Here is a 19,332-nt window from a genome sequence, read left to right as displayed (position 1 = left end):
AATTTCAAAACTAAGGGGTATTTTTAATGGGTACTTTTCTTTTAATAATATAGATAACAAAAATTCTGGAAAATAAACTTTAGTTAAAAGAAGGTTAATAAAAAGTTAAAGAATGTGTCGTCAAATAATTTAGTAAATCATATGAACTCTTTTCAAGCACAAAAGTTAATATATTTTTGAACTTCAAGTGTGCTATTTTAAAAACAAAAACTTATTTTGTGGTATATTAAAGTATTCTACAAATTATATGAAAAGAGTTTTGTTAGTGTTAATATATACAGTACCATGATTGTATATATATATATAATGTAACCTATCATATTGATTATTACTGTTTTCTTTCCAACAAATGAATCTTTCTTTCTTAAGATTAAGAACACAACACCAGCAACAAGCTTTTTGACAATGCAACATCGACAAAATTATAAAGAGGAAAAAGACTATCAAGGATGGCCTGAAGGAACAAGATCTCTGCTAGCATTTCACATCCACCAATCGCGATGAAGTTTTCTCTTTGTTGGGGCCTTCCCATTTGGACTCTTGTTAATTACTTTCTCATGCTTGTGCATCCACATACCTGCATTTAATTTGCGTCTGAGCCGACGAGTTTTGTCTTCTGGGTTTCTTGCAAATCAGAATGTGAAGACAACAAAGAAGAGCACATGAGTTCTAATCTTTTGGGTTTCTCAGGATCTGTTCGTTTTCCCGAGAAAGAACTCTCCTTTCTTGTTTTTGCTGTAAAACCCAACAAAAAGAAAGAAACCGTTTGGGTAAATTCACGAATATTTTTTTCCAAATTTTGGGAGATATTTATTTATATATATTTTTTATTTCGGTATTATCTCTACATTACTCTGTAGGCATTGTTTGATAAGGAAATCAAATAACTTTTTGATTCTACTAACCATTGAATCTTACTGGAGTTTAATAAAGTTTGAAGCTTTGAACTTGAAAATGTATCTCTCCTTGATATATTCTTGGTTTAACGGACCAATTCCCTTGGAAAGTTTCCAAATAAGAAGAATCATGTGGTTATGATATTATATATGTGCATTGTTGCAGATCTCTCTCTCTCTCTCTCTCTCTCTCCCTCTCTATTGCTTTAGCCGTTGATCTTTGTGTTCTCTTGGCTTCAGTTTCACAGATCGAAGTGAGATCATGAAGCAGTCCTAAGAAGACTCAAGACTTCAAGGTTGTGTCTTCAAACATGGAGAAGGAAAATGCTGTCTCTCGTCCTTTCACTCGTGCCTTTGCCTCTTCCTTGCGCGCTTCTACTACACATAATCAACAGAGAGCAAACAGAAAAAGACCAGCCTCGGAGGAGGATAAGAACATCACTGCACCCACATCCAATAAGAAGAAGAAGCGAGTGGTATTAGGAGATATCTCAAACGTTGGCTTCAATGCAGCTAAACTCGAGGTTGTTTAAAAAGTGCATCATGTTTTTTTCTTTGTTAATGTTCTGCATCTTCTGAAACATGGGTTTTGTTCATTTCAGGCGAAAACCATCATCAAGCAGGTCAAGAAAGAATCGGTTGATACCTCAGAAGTCACAGATCTTCAGTCCAAGACCCATGCAAAAGCTGAAGAAGTATCAAATGACACAGCTGATAACTGTAAAAGTGATGTTATTGGTAGCTCAACTGCATTAGAATTAGATATCCCAAAAGTCATAAACATTGATTCAGATGAAAAGGATCCTTTACTCTGCTGCCTCTACGCCCCTGAAATCTACCACAATTTGCGTGTATCAGAGGTAATAATTCCCTAGGCTAACTTTGATAAAGCCTAAGCATTTCAAAGTTTGATGAGTCCTTGTGCTTATGTGTAACTTCTCTCCTAGCACAGCTTAAACGCAGACCGGTTCCAGAGGTGACACAGAAGGATGTCACTCACTCCATGCGTGGAATTCTAGTTGACTGGCTTGTGGAGGTTTAGTGATTTAGTAGTGCCACTCTCCTTAATGCTAACTTCTCACAAAAAGTTTCCTATCTCAATCCACAGGTCTCTGAGGAATACACGCTTGTACCCGACACTCTTTACCTCACAGTCTATCTCATAGACTGGTTCCTCCACGGAAACCACATAGAAAGACAGAATCTTCAACTCCTTGGCATCACTTGCATGCTAATTGCCTCGTAAGGTTCCCTCTTCCAATCTCACTAGCAAATGAAACTTAAAATTTTTAATTGTTTCTTCTCTTTAACTTTTAACAGGAAGTATGAGGAGATCTGTGCGCCACGTGTCGAAGAGTTCTGCCTCATGACGGATAACACCTACGCAAGAGATCAGGTCCTGGAGATGGAGAACCAAGTGCTTGCGCATTTCAGCTTTCAGATATACACTCCCACTCCGAAAACTTTCCTAAGGAGGTTTCTCAGAGCAGCCTCTTCTTACCTGAGCCAGCGCCGCCTTGAACTGGAGTTTCTAGCCAGCTACTTGACGGAGCTGACGTTGATAGACTGTCGTTTCTTGAAGTTTCTTCCTTCAGTCATCGCTGCTTCAGCGGTTTTTCTTGCCAAATGGACATTGGACCAGTCAAACCACCCATGGGTCTGTCATGTTGTTTCTCTATATCCAGACACAGTTTAGTTCCACGAATCTTGGATCTTTAACTTCTTTTTGTTTTTGTTTTTTTCTCTCATGCAGAATCTAACTCTTGAGCACTACACAACGTACAAAACGTCTGATCTGAAAGCATCTGTACATGCGTTGCAAGATCTGCAGCTTAACACCAGAGGTTGCCCTTTGGGTGCTATACGCATGAAGTATAGGCAAGAAAAAGTAAGTTTAAACCGCATACTAATCCCGGTTTGGTTCTCCATCCTCATGAGACTTTTTTTTTTTGATTTTGCAGTTCAAATCTGTGGCGGTTCTTATATCTCCAAAACTACTTGACACACTATTCTGAAGGAGTAAACCGAACGGTTTAACTCCTAACCGATAATTGATCTGTAACGTTGATGATCCGGTTCGTCTTCATTCATCTGTTGCTCTTTTTGTTCATAAAACAGTTCCCACTTCCCACTCATCTAATACCTGATTAGAATTCGGTTTAGCTTTGGTTTAGTTTGATCTGTTGTTTGGTTCTTCCAAACCCGGTTTCATATCCCACTATATAAAAGGGGCTATTTTTAAGCTTCCTAAGGCTATCTACATGTTCAAAATAATCAGGGCCAATCAAATTGTCACTTCATCGCCAGATTGGGCTTGAAATTTTTTTTAAAAAAATTATACGAATCCAGTTTGGCCCATCTCGAAGCCCGAGCATATTCCCGTGTTCATTCTGTTCCTAACCCTAAGCGCCGTCTCATTCTGTTCTACACATCTCTCTCCTTCAACATCTTACCTTATCGCCTCTTCATTCCTTCGTCGATTCTCTTCCTCTCCCCTACCTCCTCCCGCATAACGCCTCCGATGAGAGCGCTAGCACTTCAATGTGCTCTCATAAATCCCCCATTCAAGATTCCTATGGACCCTCCACTTCCCCTCTCCGGCTCGCTGATATCTAGATCCCTATATATATTCTTCTCACTCTTACCACAGATCGTAAAATCCACAGTCTTATCATGGCAAAAAACACTGCAAATCTTTCCGGCGAAGCTTCTTCTCCTCTCCTCTTCCGACATGTTTCACCAGGACCCGGTGATTCGACCTTGCAGTTTAGGCTTCTTCATTTCTAGGAAGCTCGCAAGAATGTCAAAGGAGGACCCGACATCCTTCTTGGGATCGAGATGCTTATGATTGATTCGGAGGTATATCTTCATGTTTCCTTAGCATGTCGTTTAAGCTTCTGGAATACACGAACAGTAAATTGTTTAAGCGTTTTTCGAAAAAAAATTGAACATTGTGTTGAGATCAAATTATATAGGCATATCTTCATAAAAGCTAAATTGATTGGTTAGAGATGAAATTATATAAGCGTCTGTTGATAAAAAACTTATGGTTGGTTCCTGTCTTATTATGCATTTCGTTTGCGTCTGTTGATAAAAAACTTCATTGATTGGTTCCTGTCTTATTAGGCGTATCTTGAAAACAAACGTGACTGATTGGTTTGAGATGAAATTATAAAGGCGTATGTTTTAAAAAAACTTGATTGTTTGGTTCCACATCATATTAGTCTATTTTTGATTTGTCTTCATGTTCAAATGATATTAGCGTATATTTGATTTGTCTTCATGTTTCATTATCATGTGCCTATTAAATGAACGTGTCTTTATCAGAACTTAAACTGCTATATCATTCCAGTTTTGTTGTTTTGCTAACTCACCGCAACTATTTTGAAAAAAAAACTTGATTGATCAGCTTGAAATCAGATTAACGTATTTGTGATAGAGATTAGGTTAATATAAAACATGGCTCTGAGTAATACGAGAAGTGGAAAGATTGTTTTTGTTGCCTTGCATCTATCTATTTGAACGGTTTTAGTTTTATATATTGTTCAAATAACACACTTTACTTTTAGATATTCGACTGACCCAATAATGTCTCTCTGTTATATAGGGTACTGTGGCTCAGGGGTTCATCGGTCTGAACCGTCGCAACCAATACGAAAAAGAGCTCAAGCGTGGGATGATCTACACACTGACCAACTACTATGCATCGAACACCAAGGTGATGTACCATGTTGCTGACCAGAGGCTGGTAATTTGCATCTCACACGCCTCTGAGCTGAGGAAGGTGGAAGAAGACATTGAAGCCATTTTGACAGAGCGCTTCAGAATCCATTCCTTTGCAGATTTTGAAGCCAACTGTGATCTCAGAGGAGATCTTCACGGTAAGGGCTTAGTTGTTTTCTTACCAAGTTTAGACCAGTACAGCTTCCCAGTTGATTGTTTGTAGCCGTCTGAGTAACAATCCGTGTAACTTTGTGTTGTAGATGTTGTCGGCCACCTTAAGCTGGTTGATGGGCATCCTCTCCATCAGTGTCCGGTTTTGTGCACCAAGGATGACTCAGCTTCTCGGAAAGTGATGATTCATTTGCAACTTAAAGAGTAAGCTACTATAATTCAGCCATTGTTTTTAAATTTATGATCCTTACTGAAACATCTATTTTTTTTTAACTTTGCAGTGGTCCAGTGATTAATGTGTACTTATGGGACGAGGCTACGGAGAATTTCCGCGTGAAGTTTGACGCCTGTGCAGACACTCCAACGGTTCTATTGGTTACAACGGTCAATCCTAAGAGACTAGGTGGTAATATCTCACACTCCATATAAGACTTCCTAATCACTCAAATTCAATTACATAACCCTATCACTAACTGCTTCTGTATTGTCAGGGAAATTATGCCTAAGTTCAATGTCTTCATCAAGAGTGTTTTTGGACGAAGAGGTTGACCCCACCAAGGAATACTTGACATGGTTAGTATTTTACATAACCCTACCACTAATCACTCGCACTCAGTTACACTCGGTTATTGTTCAGATATATTTTACTTGACCACTTTTAAGAACCTTGATGATCGCCTGTTGTTAATTTTTTTGGCAAGGTTGGCCACGAACCCTGGTGCAACTTCTTCAGTCAATCCTGTTGAGGTGGTTGAAGCTGAAACACTCACAATAAGTGAGATTGCTGCCTTCATCAAGCGTGAGCCTGCTAAGGTAATCCCCATTTGGTTATTAAAATCAAACATTTTCTGAATTAAGTTGCTGATAACCTTTGGTATGTGATTTCAGGTTGCCTACTTTGACTGCATTGCCACAATTGATGATGTCAAGCATGGCACTGAGTGGTATTACATTGCTTGCAAGGATTGCCAGACGAAGCTAAACCGCGGGCCGACAACACTGCTTTGTCCAAAATGCGGCAATGAAAATGCTACTGCAGTAGCCAAGTAAGATTCTCCATGCTAACATGTTTCATCCTACAATGTATTAATCACTTGCCTTTGAAACAGCTACCGGGTGGAGATGTCTGTCTATGATAATGAGGAGCAGTGCACGTTCATCATTCTTGGAGATGCTGGGAAAGAGCTCACTGGCAGAAAAGCAACAGAGTTGATCGACACATATGCTGAGGTAATAATTTTGATAAACTTGACACTTATTTTCATCATAAAGTGCTACCAATTTGATAAATGATTCTGTTATAATAAGAAAATGGGGGAGATGGGGCTGAGCTTGAGGTTCCACTGCCACAGTGTTTTATCGATGCAATAGGACAGACTAAGAAATTCAGGATCAAGGTGTCGCCCTACAATTTCACATCTACACGCCTATCCTTGACTGCAACCAAAATTGTCTCATCAGCAGTTTTGCCCCCAAAGAACCCCCCACTCAACACACCAGCAGGAACTGAAGTGGAAATCTCAGATGTAGCTACGAGCAGTGGTGGTGGTACTTCAGCCACTGACGATGAGAAGAATGGAAAGCGTACCAAGCGTAGTGGCTAGATCGGATGCAGTAAAGTCACTCCATGAATGGTTGGTACAGACTGCCCAGTCATCATGCTACTCTAATAACAGTCTTCTTATTTCTCTTTATTCAGTTTTGATTTTTCTTTTCGCTAAGACAGTTTGTTATTGGAAAAACCTTATGGTTTGGTTTTCTTATTAAAGTTGTTTGGTTTTTATTATTATCTTGGTTATGAAACTATAGTTTTTAATGTCTAGGTGTTCATTATTAGACTAAAACAGTTTAAAAAAACAAAAAACATGCAGTCAATAAGGACTACGTACTTTATAAATCACATTATAGTAAAACATTGCATGCATCGAATCTTTAAATCTAGCGAGAAGATCAGTTCAGATTCTCACATATTTGCAACCATAAAAGACGACATAATAATATTCTTCTACCATAAAGAAAATTTCCATAACTCATGCCATAATTGAAAAAAATATCTTTACCATTAATCCAAATAACTAAAGATATGGAAACAAAACCATAACGTTTTGAACAGATATTCTGCTTCTAACTTTAACCTCAATACGTCTCTACCATATCAAACACCCACTGCCTCCACCGAGATTCTCCTTCTATCTTCCCAACTACGTCTTCGAAGCCTGAAGAGGAAAACACCTACCGCCCCATCAGGTAAGAAATCGTATCCCATCACCCGGCTATACCCTTCGTCGCAGAAGCGAATTAGCTTCACATGGTTGCAGCAATATCATCCCTCTTACCCAGTCCCGGTTAACTAACTTTATTTATCCCAGTTTGGGTCATCATATCTTACTTATTTCTCTTTTCCGTTTATTTGATTGTTTAAGGAACGGCTGTCCATAAAGACCATGGTGAAACCAACCTCCAAAGATCCTCCGCTTCTAGGAGGTATTTTGAATTTCCAAATTATTGTTTGAATCAAAAACATTATTAGTATTATTATATTAGTTTAATACGGGACTCCAAAACTCACATTAAACAAAACTAAAAGTTCATAAATATAATTATTTACATCTTATTAAATTTGATTTGTCATATTATTTTTTAATACCATACAACCAAATATATTAGTTTTCGAAAAATATAAAAATTTAAAAATTACTTTCCAAAAACCCCACTAATAAGAAAAAGCCCAAAACACCAGAAATTATATACTGTACCTTAACTATTATAATTTTAGAATCAGAAACATTCTTACTATCGAAATGTGAATAAAATGTTTTCACTTACTTTATATTTTAAAACTAAAAAATAAACTGTATTTTTTAATGAAAATTCACATGAGTGAATTATTTTACATCTTATTAAATGTTATTTGTTTATAAATATGATTTTAAAACATACAAAAAAAGGAAAATACTTTTTTAGTATCAGGTTCTATGTGGATAACAATTATTTAATATATTTGTGTATTATTATATTAATTTAATACACGAATCAAAACTCTTATGAAACTAATATAAAAGTTCATAATTATAATTATTTTCATCAGAAGCTTGCCCTGTTTAAAACATATATTAAAACAAGGAAAGTCATAGCGTTGAATTAAACATCACAAGTATCATTCCACAGATACATGAAGGTAATAAACTAAACATAAACTTTACAAAAAACTAAATGCTAACAAATATTTGACTTTTCCAGGAAAACTATCCCTCACATCAACACTTGGAACGCGCTTCTACTTTAACAACGAAATTGATATCATTCAACGCTTCCAAAAGAGGAATAAACTGCTATCCTAAGCCTCATAGCAAACACCACCAGTCCTCAACAAAATTATTTACTCAAACTTACTATGTTTTTATAAAAGATAATTATCACCGCTTACAGCGTCTCTCCATTATAAAAAAAATACAAAAATTAACTTGCCCTTTTGGAAACTTCAAAACTACCAATTTTAATTGACCAGACTTTTATTAAACATGTAATCTGCGCGAAGCGCGGACACCGACCCTAGTTATTGGTAACGAGAGGTTATTTTAATTTGTAACGAGAATGTACATTTCACCCCATTTTGAGGCAATGTTGACAGTTTCGGAAGTTATATTATTTTTTTATATAAAGTCCTTACAATATTTATACCATTAAATTGTACCATATATTTATATTTTTTATTATTAATTATTGATATTGCCTTGTTATCTGTAAGGCACGGGAACCACATGTATAAAAGAATACAATTTGTCTATGTGATGAAAATGAATTATTCAACGAGTTTTATTCTTTTAATCTATGAAAATATGTATATTTCGATATCCCTAATTCTCACTCACAATCATTTCATTACTGATCTCTTCATAACCCTTAACCTCTTGCATGATGCAACAAACATTCTGCACATAAAATAATTTCATCATTAGTAATTAATCAAATGAAACGTAATTAATTGTCTAATTGAAAAATTTATCAAAGTAACTGATAACATACTCCCAAGGAACATCACCAGCAAGCATCCAATCTCCATCTTTATCCTCATATATTGGAACGCATTCACTTTCCTTCAATGTATCATCTTCATTTCATATGTGAACATTATAGTTAATATCATGTTTTGATCATTAATGCACTGATTAAAGACCAAAATCAATCAAGAAGACCAAACTAATCAAAGGTGATGAAGCATCCGAATAGAATTTGTAGAGCGGAAGCGAGATCTTGGTAACGTTTATACATTTTCAAATCGATCTTCCTCAGAAACGCAGCTCCGTCTACACTCACTTTCACGTACGCAGTCCTTGTCTCTTCGAGGCTGTTCTTTCTCCTGAACGAACAAACCGGCGGCCATCCCACTACTTGACTCTTTGTCGCCGGTTCACATTTCAACTCACTCTCTACTTCCGAAGAAACCCTTTTCTTCCCTGTGACGATGATATCTCCTGGAAGACCTAGCCGTAGCTCGGTGATTTCATGTGCAAGATTACTCTCATCAGCCATTTTGATGTTTATGAGTTGAAGATGTAAGTTAATGTGTTTTCTTCATTTTGATTTTGTTGGACGTTTTATATGTTTTCATGAGAACCAAGACGGGTACCGTGTGAGACAAGCTCGTTTAACATTGGTTTATCTTGTCGGCCCCGTTCGAAGATCTTGTCCAAATCTAAAGACATTTCTTTTCATTGTTTTGCCGCTTCGTGTTCAAAGGTCGACAACATGGATCCGTTGAACCGACAAATCAGACGGCTACGATTTCGTTACCAAAAAGTATGGTTTCTTTGTCAGCCGTTGGATCAAATACACAATGCTATCTACTTAGACATCCCATATTATGTGTGTACTTTGTTGTCTCTAATCAACGACATAAGAACTTAATACAATATTAATGGTCGATTATACAATACTGCAGTATACTCATGTTTCTCGACAACCGAACACGTTTTACTCAAGGTTTAGGTCAAAGACAAGTTATACACAGAGAACACCCACACGCAGTTGTGATACACCTACATCCATAAAGTTCATGTTTTTTACTCAGTCATACAAAATTTTATTTATTTACTTATTCGTTTATCAATCATAAGAGACCACAATTGAAAATTAATATATGTAGATACTTCATGCTATTCATACATGTGCCCCATAACTTCACTAATTATTCCAACATATCTCTGTATCTCCACACCAACTTGTACAATTTTGGAATGTGCATATATATTATAAATAAGCTAGATTTCCATATTTTTGTAAGTTAAATTTCCTTGTACGTATTTTTAGGGTTTCTTCGACCATGTAGAATGTATATCCCCGACTGCCTTTAGCTAGCTAATAAATCAACCGTGGAATCTCTAGGACTTTGTGATAATGAAGCGTGAAACCCACAATGGTAATGGTCAGCATACCATCGACATCCCGAACGATGAAGATTTTTCATCAAGCTTGTCTACGGATGAGGAAACGTCAGACAGTGGCGAATCTAATATGGGAGGGGCAACTGCCTACCATGAATTTTGTAAGTTGGTGTAGTTTTGCACACATTTTTAGTAATGCTCCTGTTGAAAATTTGTTATTAAAGTTATTAAACAGTTACTATAATTATGCCATGGGTAAAATTTATTTAGATCCGCCATTGACGTCAGATTTTTCATCAAGCTTGTCTACGGATGAGGAAACGTCAGACAGTGGCGAATCTAATATGGGAGGGGCAACTGCCCACCATGAATTTTGTAAGTTGGTGTAGTTTTGCACACATTTTTAGTAATGCTCCTGTTGAAAATTTGTTATTAAAGTTATTAAACAGTTACTATAATTATGCCATGGGTAAAATTTATTTAGATCCGCCATTGACGTCAGATTTTTCATCAAGCTTGTCTACGGATGAGGAAACGTCAGACAGTGGCGAATCTAATATGGGAGGGGCAACTGCCCACCATGAATTTTGTAAGTTGGTGTAGTTTTGCACACATTTTTAGTAATGCTCCTGTTGAAAATTTGTTATTAAAGTTATTAAACAATTACTATAATTCTGCCATGGGTAAAATTTATTTAGATCCGCCATTGACGTCAGATGAAGGCTCAAGTTCATGTACGATTGGATGGAATTCAATTGAGTTTGTATTAACTTCTGTCCAGATTGTTGCAGCGTTAGTGGTTTGGACTCTATCAAAAGACGAACATCCACAAGGGCAATTGTTAGCAGGGCTCATTGTTTACACTTGTGGCTGTATTACCGGTACGCTTCTTCAATCTTAGCGCATGTATAACCAAGTTGAGGAATATCCAAACACAAGGTATAACAATAACTCTAGCTTTGTGTTATAAAATAAAGATTTGTGTTTTTTTTTTCTCAACCAAACCGATATTGGTGGCAGAGTGGATAGAGTGATGGAGGGAGTGAAGACTGGGCTAGAATGTTTCTTTGTTTTGTGGTTAATTTGGGGAATTTCTTGGATTAGTTTTGACAAATCATCTCCGTCTGATGCTCCTAATCTCTATAGGTTCAACTCACAACCATGTCTCAAGAGATAATTAATTAAAGTATAATTAATTGGTACTCACCTTTGTCTAATTGGTCGTCCTCTGTAGGTTATGTATAACTTTCATTGCTCTCAGCTGCATTAGGGTTTCTGTTGCATTACTTCGATTCTCCACAGGTATCTGCCTCTTCTTGCGTTGCATTGTTCAAAAGAGTTTGGAATATTACTTCTCATAGATAATGTATAAATAACGTGGATTCTGAAGGGGAAGGTCAAGAAGGTGGATTTGAATTTCAGGGACCGATTAATGATGATGTGAGTATCATAATTATCATATCATATTTTGCTTTATTTTTGTTTTGACTATTTTAATGGTGAACTATGCAGTCTTGTTGCATTTGCTTGGAGAAATTTGGAGAGAAAAAGAGAGCCATAAGAAAACTTGAATGCTCCCACATGTTCCATTTAGAGTGTATAAAACCATGGCTGAAAGTGAAAAGCACATGCCCTCTCTGTCAATCATTGGTCGTGTGATGATGAGAAACTGTTGACATGAAGCATAATTAAGCAGCTAGACTTGAGAATTAAGTTACTAGACTTGAAAATACTTATAAAGTCTTATAAAGTCTTATAAGGTTTTATAAGGTTTTATAAAGGTTTTATAAGGCTTTATAAGAAACACCAGACTTGAGATGTAAGCTGCCAGACTTGAGATTTGAGTGCCAGACTTGAGCCTAAGAGTGAAATTCGTGTAACTTCAACTTGAGAGGCAAATTTGAATTCAAATTAGGTTCTGACCTTTGGAGAGAGAGACTGGACAAGTGGAGATTAAAATAACATGTTGGAGAGAAGAAAGATGACTGTTAGGAGTTGTCACTATTACATTGGAAGCTCTCCTGCATCTCAGCCATTCAATTCAAATTAATTCAGATCCTCTCATCCCAACCATTCATTTTGAATCCAGATCTATCTCTCTTTGTCTTCTTCCTCTCATTTGTCTAGTGTGTGTGTTGGGTATAAAGAACCCTCATTGTAATCAATTATAATCTAAGCTGAAAGAGGGAAGTTCCCCTTTCTTCTTCACCATTCTCTTTTCTCTTGGTTACTGTCAATCTCTATAATCTCTTGATACTCATATTCTCTTATTCTCAACTTAATTTACTCTTCATCACTTATCTCTCTATTTACTTTGTTCCTCATTGTCTTTTACTCTCATATTAATCATCTTTTCTTACATGGTATCAGAGCTTTAAGCTCCTGAACCTCACAAAAGCTTCTGCAAATCTAATTCATTCTCAGTTCATCTTCATCTGAGTCTGGTACAACCTTTTGTCCAGCGGTCCAAAGGTTTTCCCAAGAAGGAAGAACCCACAACCAGCTCTAAGGCAAGGTGTGTACAAGTCTCTAAGCCTCAAGAACCCTCATCAAGCTCAACCAGTTCAGTCTACCACTCATTTTTCTTGAAGATTCCTGAGAACACTCTTTTATCCAGTGGTCTATTGTTTTCCAAAGTTTCCAATCTCTTTTCCCCTGTCAAATATGGTGAAGAAACCACTTGAAAGCAAAAGTTTATGGAGTAGTTTTCTTAGCAAAGCTTCAAAACTACCTTGTACAAGTGGTTCTCTTTCTCTATCCAAGAAGAGAGCTTCCAAAAAGGTGACGACTCTCAAGCATGAAGAAAGGAGGAGACTTTGGTGTGATGGATACAAGAATGAGGTCATGTACTTAAAGAGAAGGAGTTGGAGTTCAACTCAACATCTCAAATCCAACAAATTGTCATGACCCATGTGTATTGGAGGTTCAAGGAACCAGCTCAGGTTCCTTGTTGTAAGTTAAACCTCTCCTTCTTGATATGAGTTTGGGATAATGGTTCTGGTTGTGTTGAGTGGTGTGTTTAGTATACTTGGGACATGTTCAAGTTGCTAGAGTTGTTGAACCTAGTTCATGTCTCAAGATACTTAAGTTGTGTTTGTTGATTCTGTTTTTAAATTATTTCTAAGTTTACCAGCATGGTTATGACTAGTTATTGTTTTAGGTCAATTGTTTGAGTTGTGTAAGGTCTAGGCGAGTTGTCTAGAACCTGTTTTATGTCTTGTTGCATTGCTAGAAGTCTAGGAGAGTTTCCTGGTCTTGTAATGCATCTATATGTTGTTTCTAGTCTTGTTTGCATCCATATGTTGTTTCTGGTCCTGTGATGCATTCATGAACTGCTTGGGATGATTATATGAGTTATCTAGTCCATGTTTTGACATTTAATTAATCATGTTGTTACTTAATGGTTATTAAAAATAGCCTAAATGCCTTGTAATTGATGAGTTATCATACCTGAGCATTTAGTGAATAGTTTGCATGGATTTGAACTGAATGAGTTGTTTAGATTCTATCTATTGCATTTTCTTAAAACATTGGGATCAGGATTGGTGAGTTACCAAGGTCTGATCCTAGTGTGTGTGGTCTGATTCTTGCTGGAGTTTGAGTGATGTTTCAGGTACACAAGTGTTGTTTTCTGTCCATCATCAAATCAAGACAAAGACGAAGACTTTTCCCATGCTGTTCAGAGCCTACACATGTGTACATTCCTGTATGATCCAGAGCCTACACAGTGTGTATATTCCTAACCATGGAGAGATTGTTTGTGTGAGGAGTCCAGATGGTAATAAGTCGTGGCTGAGATAGAATATGGCTGAGCTTTGAAGATACTTCAGGAAGGAGTATTGATGGAGAGGCAGACCAGTGTTTGATCAGCCATCCACCAGGCTGAATCTCCTCATGAATTGCAAGAACCGGTTGACTTAAGCGCAGACTGTTTGGTTGTTGAGCTCCTGGTTCAAAAGACTTACAAGAGGCAGGGGAGAAGAGATCAAGGGAGGAATCGGTTAGCTTAAGCGCAGCTGTTAGGGTGATGCACTTCTGGTTTCAAGACTCAGTGTTGCTCACTTCCAAGCTTGGTCCTTCACTCATTTTCTCCGGATCAAGCTTGAGGAGGGGTAATGGTGAGCATCATTCCTGAAGGTTCAAGTCGTCCAGTGCCTCACCAGAGATCAGAAGTGGAGTTGAAGTGGAGTTCACCAGCCATCTAGAACCCACTACAAAGAAACATCAACATGGACAGCAACAACTTGGTGTTAGAACAGATGGCCATCATAGACTACTTGACAAGAAAATCAGGTGGAGCTGAGTGGAATGCTATGGATCAGCCCAAGACGTGGAGTTAGAACAGTTACCTTCTGGTTGGGAAGCTATGGATCAACTACTATATAGAGTTAGAGCAGTTACCTTCAGTTGGAACAATACCTTCTGGTTGGGAAGCTATGGATCAGCTACTATATGGAGTTAGAACAGATACCTTCAGTTGGGAAGCTTTGAATCAGCCCATAGCATGTGTGCTTGTACCTGGTTGATGAAGTTTAAGGAAGCCAGCAAATGGTGATTTACAATCTGGCCACATATATGCAAGGACACAAGGAGTATTCAACTAGGAATTTTCTTGCTGAGCAATCACATGATGGTGGCAGATCATGGAGTTACAACGTCCCCCTACGTGTTGAAAGCTTCAAGAGTGACAATGCACATACTGGTTGAGAAGCAGCTGGTGTGAGAGATTCAAGTGTTCAGTACTCCTCACCAGCATTCCAGAAATGTTTACAAGGTACCTATTGATCTCATGAGAAAAAGCAGGCTTGGATTCAACCCTAAATGGAAGCAAGAAGCTAGAAGAAAGGAGGAGACAAGCTCTGGTCATAAGAAGAAGCTCAAAGGTTGTTTTAAGTGTGAAGCAAGGAAGGCATTGGAGTCTGCTTGCCATTGAGGTAAGGCCATGATCCAGAGTTTATGAGTCCCTCAACATCATCATAAGGCTCATAAACTCACTGGCCAATCCCTAGGCTGAGAGGCTTGTACTCTTTTCCTAAGTGTGGTTTTATCCCAAAGGGTTTTCTATGTTTAGGTTTTTAATGAGGCAAGTACTCTCAGTTTCAAGCTTGCCCAAGGATCTCCTATGGTCAAGCTTGAGGAGATCCTTGGGCAAGCTTGAGGGGAAGTGTTGACATGAAGCATAATTAAGCAGCTAGACTTGAGAATTAAGTTGTCATACTTGAAAATACTTATAAGGTCTTATAAGGTTTTATAAGGTTTTATAAAGGTTTTATAAGAAGCACCAGACTTGAGATGCAAGCTGCCAGACTTGAGACTTGAGTGTCAGACTTGAGCCTAAGAGTGAAATTCGTGCAACTTCAACTTGAGAGGTAAATTTGAATTCAAATTAGGTTCTGACCTTTGGAGAGAGAGGCTGGACAAGTGAGGATTAAAATAACATGTTGGAGAGAAGAAAGATGACTGTTAGGAGCTGTCACTATCACATTGGAAGCTCTCCTGCATCTCAGCCATTCAATTCAAATTAATTCAGATCCTCTCATCCCAACCATTCATTTTGAATTCAGATCTATCTCTCTTTGTCTTCTTCCTCTCATTTGTCTAGTGTGTGTTGGGTATAAAGAACTCTCATTGTAATCAATTATAATCTAAGCTGAAAGAGGGGAGTTCCCCTTTCTTCTTCACCATTCTCTTCTCTCTTGGTTATTGTCAATCTCTATAATCTCTTGATACTCATACTCTCTTATTCACAACTTAATTTACTCTTGATCACTTATCTCTCTGTTTACTCTGTTCCTCATTGTCTTTTACTCTCATATTAATCATCTTTTCTTACAGAAACATGGTCGGATCTGAGATTTTGAAAGTTATAAACATTTTTTAAAACACCTTAATAAAAGATATCATAGTTTGAGGGCCTATGCCTTAAAACTTTCCAATTTTTTTTTGTGATCAAAGGCCATTGTTTAACTCCTTGTATTTAGATCCGGCCCCGAGGAGAAGGGAGTGGCGATTAGAAAACATTTTAGAGACTTGAGACATGTTTTCCATACACGAATTTTTATAAGGCATTGCAAATATTAATGGTGGATTATAATATATCGTGTACTTCTTTCTTTTGCTCACTCATTGTTGTAACACTCTCTATATATTCGTCATTGTATAAAAATCCCACGTCTCATTCACTGAATCCTCTCTTATCGTAATCTTTGAGCAAAGTATTACTGAACGGCAAGGGCCTTGAGCATCTCTTATTGTGTACAAAAACGTATAGAAAATTAACCAAACTGAGTCGTATTTCTGGTTAGGCATTTGTCTTTCCCGGTACAGGCTGGGTTCGCTTTGGTGAAGATAAACATAAAACCGAACCGGTTTGGCTTGTCTCTCGTTCCGGTTTTATTCGTGTGAGAATTATATATTCAAATTATTGTTTACGGAAAATTGAACAACAAGTGGACGTGCCGGAGTGGTTATCGGGCATGACTAGAAATCATGTGGGCTTTGCCCGCGCAGGTTCGAATCCTGCCGTTCACGATTTTAAAATTTTATTTTCCTTAGCATTCCCGCCCAACCCTAGATTACTACTGAATCCCCGCTTTACCTCAAAAAGAACCAAGCTTTGATCCTAGCAAATATCCAAAACCTGGAGAGTTCTTTGCTCTGCTTATGAAAGATTTCTAAGTGAGTTCACACCCTTTTTTTTTTTTAATGTTCATAGCCTTTATCTTGTTAATTATGTAACACTACCATTCAAATATGATTTCTTTTTCGCTGGTGTTGAAAAACAGTTAATCAACGAGCCATATAGGGGTGTACACGGATAGTGATCTTATTGCCCTGAAAGCTTTAGAAAAGGAAAACCCCGTTCCTTCTGAACAAAGCTTAGAGAGGACAGAGAAGTAGATGGTGAGTGAGGACTTGCAGTAGGAAAGAAATGTCATGAGCTACAGTTTTGTTTGATCATGTTCTCTAACACCATTTTGTTAAGTCTCTGATAGCGTTGAGCCATTGTGTTCTGCAGATATAATCGCAGACGCAGACAATATTTTGACTGAGTTGCTTGTTTGCTTGCTCACAACCTGGTTAGTTTCTCCTCGACTATTCATGACTTTTATCAACATATTTTGTAACTTTATTTCTGATATAGGCGGAATATGCATCTAAAGAGGATGCAAGAATGGAACCTTTTACTGGAGAAAAGGAAATCATCCCATATCAGCAAGGTATGATAACCTTTTCCACCTTCAAACTTTAGTGAATTCTCAAAAATTAGACAAGCAAACTAACATATAATCTCCTTATGTAGCTTGTACATACACCTCTATTGACAATCTCAGTTCACTTAAAAAGTTTTGGCTCAAAGTTTTTCATCATTGATTCTTTCTATGTTTATCCTTTGCAAACCACTACAGGTTTTCTTAACAGTAGTGATCCTTGTTTTAATATCCATTTTTAAAGTAACTCACCGAACAGAATCGTTAGATTTTGTTGTTTTTCTTAGATGTTGTGTGTTGTTAATAGAGAGTATATTGTGTGTTTCAATTATATGAGCTTACTTAACAAAACGAATATGAGAGTTCTTTTTTACTTCTTTTCAGCAGGAGGAGGAGGCTCACAACTCTTCACCCAAACAAACAAATAAACGAAGAAAGAGAGGATCTTGCGAAGGCAATATGATAAAGCAAAGCAAAACCCTTCATGGTGAGAGTGAAAGTGACGAGAGCAAACGAAAACATTATCCATTCGCTACTACTCATGCTTCAAAGCCTCTCTATCGGTTTAAAAATACTAAACTGACTCTCTTTGTTGTATTGTTTTTGCCTCTCTCGAAGCTGCTGGTACGTACTGAATGGGAAAACGGTGTCAGACAAAGTACAAGGATTAAGTCAAGACCACCTGAATACTGGAGAGGTGAAAGATTTTTGTACGGACGTATCCATGAGAGTGTAAGTCGCATATTCGTATTTTACCAATTCATTAAATTTTACCAATTCATTTAAATTTTTATCTTTGTTTTGAAAGGTTTGCCTACTGTTATCGGCACAAAGTATTTATCGTCTCTGATGATTACAAAGAGCTAGTTGATTCAGCTGCCTTGCACTGAAGAATCATAATCCTATGGGGGAAGTGTTCAAAGCAAATCCTTTTCTGATTATAACTCTGTTGATATGATGTTTCGCGTTTACTATTAATTAGCACGTTGGGTCCAAAACCTGTAACTCTCTTTCTTTTTCAAACCGCAGCTGTCTCAACTTTCAACTGGTTTCTTTCATGTTGCTATGTCAAGTTGCCTTTTGTCATGTTGATTAGTCTCAAAGTCTTTGGTATCCTTTACGGTACCTTTTGTCCCCATCTCTCGCTTAAAAGCCCCCTTTGACTATATTATTTTAATCTCTTTATCAAAGATATTATATTAGTTATTAACTAAGGGTGATTATTTGATGCAAACTGAATTGTCCAAACTAAAATCAATCGTGGGTCAACATGCCAAATTTTCTTATAAATGGTTCATGACTATAACTTCGAAGTTCTGAGTTTGAATTTTTTAAAATACATGTTTTCTTACTATTTTATATGGTATATAATAGGGACAATTGTTAACTGAATTTGATTTTGTTTTATTTTCCATATTAAATAGATAGCAAAATTTGGTTTTAATTCGATAATTTCATAATAGAAAATAAAAAAATACGAAATATCAACGCTGATCCAATTATCTATACATTAAATCTTCAATATTCGTCCCAGTCTTGATCCACTTTTCCTGGATCGTGTCGCGAAATATACATTTGAGTTGGTCGTTCAACTATCACTTATGGTCCTAACCAGTTGATAGAAGTCGCAACGTGACTTTAGTACCACCATTTTACTTTTTAGGTAAGATGCCAATATTGGCAAAAACTCACAAATTTGGAAGAACGTAATAATTGAAACCCGACCATATTACTTCTTTTACACGCTTCAATTTTCTATGACAATAAATGCTGCATCTGAATTTCAACCGACGAGTAAGGTTCAGAATGGTAAAAGCATATCAAGCGGTGCAGATCAAGCAGATTATGCAGATCAAGCAGGACAAGTGCAGACCAAGTGGATCATGCAGGAGAGATGCAGATCAAGCAGAACAAGTTATGTTTCAAAGTTATGAATGGCAAAAGCAG

At 37.2% G+C, this 19,332-nt stretch overlaps 1 protein-coding gene, 1 non-coding gene and 1 pseudogene across 7 annotated transcripts; 2 read left to right on the top strand and 1 right to left on the bottom strand.

Moving 5' to 3' along the window:
• The first annotated feature begins 349 nt into the window (after positions 1–349).
• LOC106412329 (cyclin-A2-3) lies at positions 350–6,579 on the top strand. Of its 6 annotated transcripts, XM_048765227.1 has the most exons (10): positions 2,681–2,784; positions 2,858–2,971; positions 4,504–4,777; positions 4,880–4,994; positions 5,072–5,196; positions 5,282–5,363; positions 5,492–5,603; positions 5,679–5,836; positions 5,900–6,020; positions 6,143–6,579. In XM_048765227.1, the coding sequence occupies exons 3-10, from the start codon at positions 4,573–4,575 to the stop codon at positions 6,392–6,394; spliced, it is 1,170 nt and encodes a 389-aa protein (XP_048621184.1). In that variant the 5' UTR covers positions 2,681–2,784; positions 2,858–2,971; positions 4,504–4,572; the 3' UTR covers positions 6,395–6,579. The 6 variants fall into 6 exon arrangements, 5 of the variants coding, with proteins under 5 accessions (XP_013708702.1, XP_048621184.1, XP_048621183.1 ...); XR_002660433.2 differs by lacking the exons at positions 4,880–4,994; positions 5,072–5,196; positions 5,282–5,363; ... (2 more) ...; positions 5,900–6,020; positions 6,143–6,579 and adding exons at positions 350–770; positions 1,137–1,420; positions 1,499–1,756; ... (1 more) ...; positions 2,005–2,138; positions 2,217–2,553 and having other exon boundaries at positions 2,650–2,784; positions 4,504–4,735; XM_048765226.1 differs by lacking the exons at positions 2,681–2,784; positions 2,858–2,971 and adding an exon at positions 2,973–3,755 and having other exon boundaries at positions 5,072–5,193.
• Positions 6,580–8,478: 1,899 nt separating this feature from the next.
• Positions 8,479–11,062, bottom strand: LOC106412331 (annotated as a pseudogene).
• Positions 11,063–16,623: 5,561 nt separating this feature from the next.
• TRNAS-AGA lies at positions 16,624–16,705 on the top strand. Its single transcript has one exon. It is a non-coding gene; the product is annotated as a tRNA-Ser (tRNA).
• Positions 16,706–19,332: the final 2,627 nt, after the last annotated feature.

This window comes from Brassica napus, chromosome C8, assembly GCF_020379485.1.
Source record: "Brassica napus cultivar Da-Ae chromosome C8, Da-Ae, whole genome shotgun sequence".
NCBI lineage: Eukaryota > Viridiplantae > Streptophyta > Magnoliopsida > Brassicales > Brassicaceae > Brassica > Brassica napus.
The sequence above is the reverse complement of the archived record's forward strand: the minus strand, read 5'-3'. Positions and strand labels throughout refer to the sequence as shown.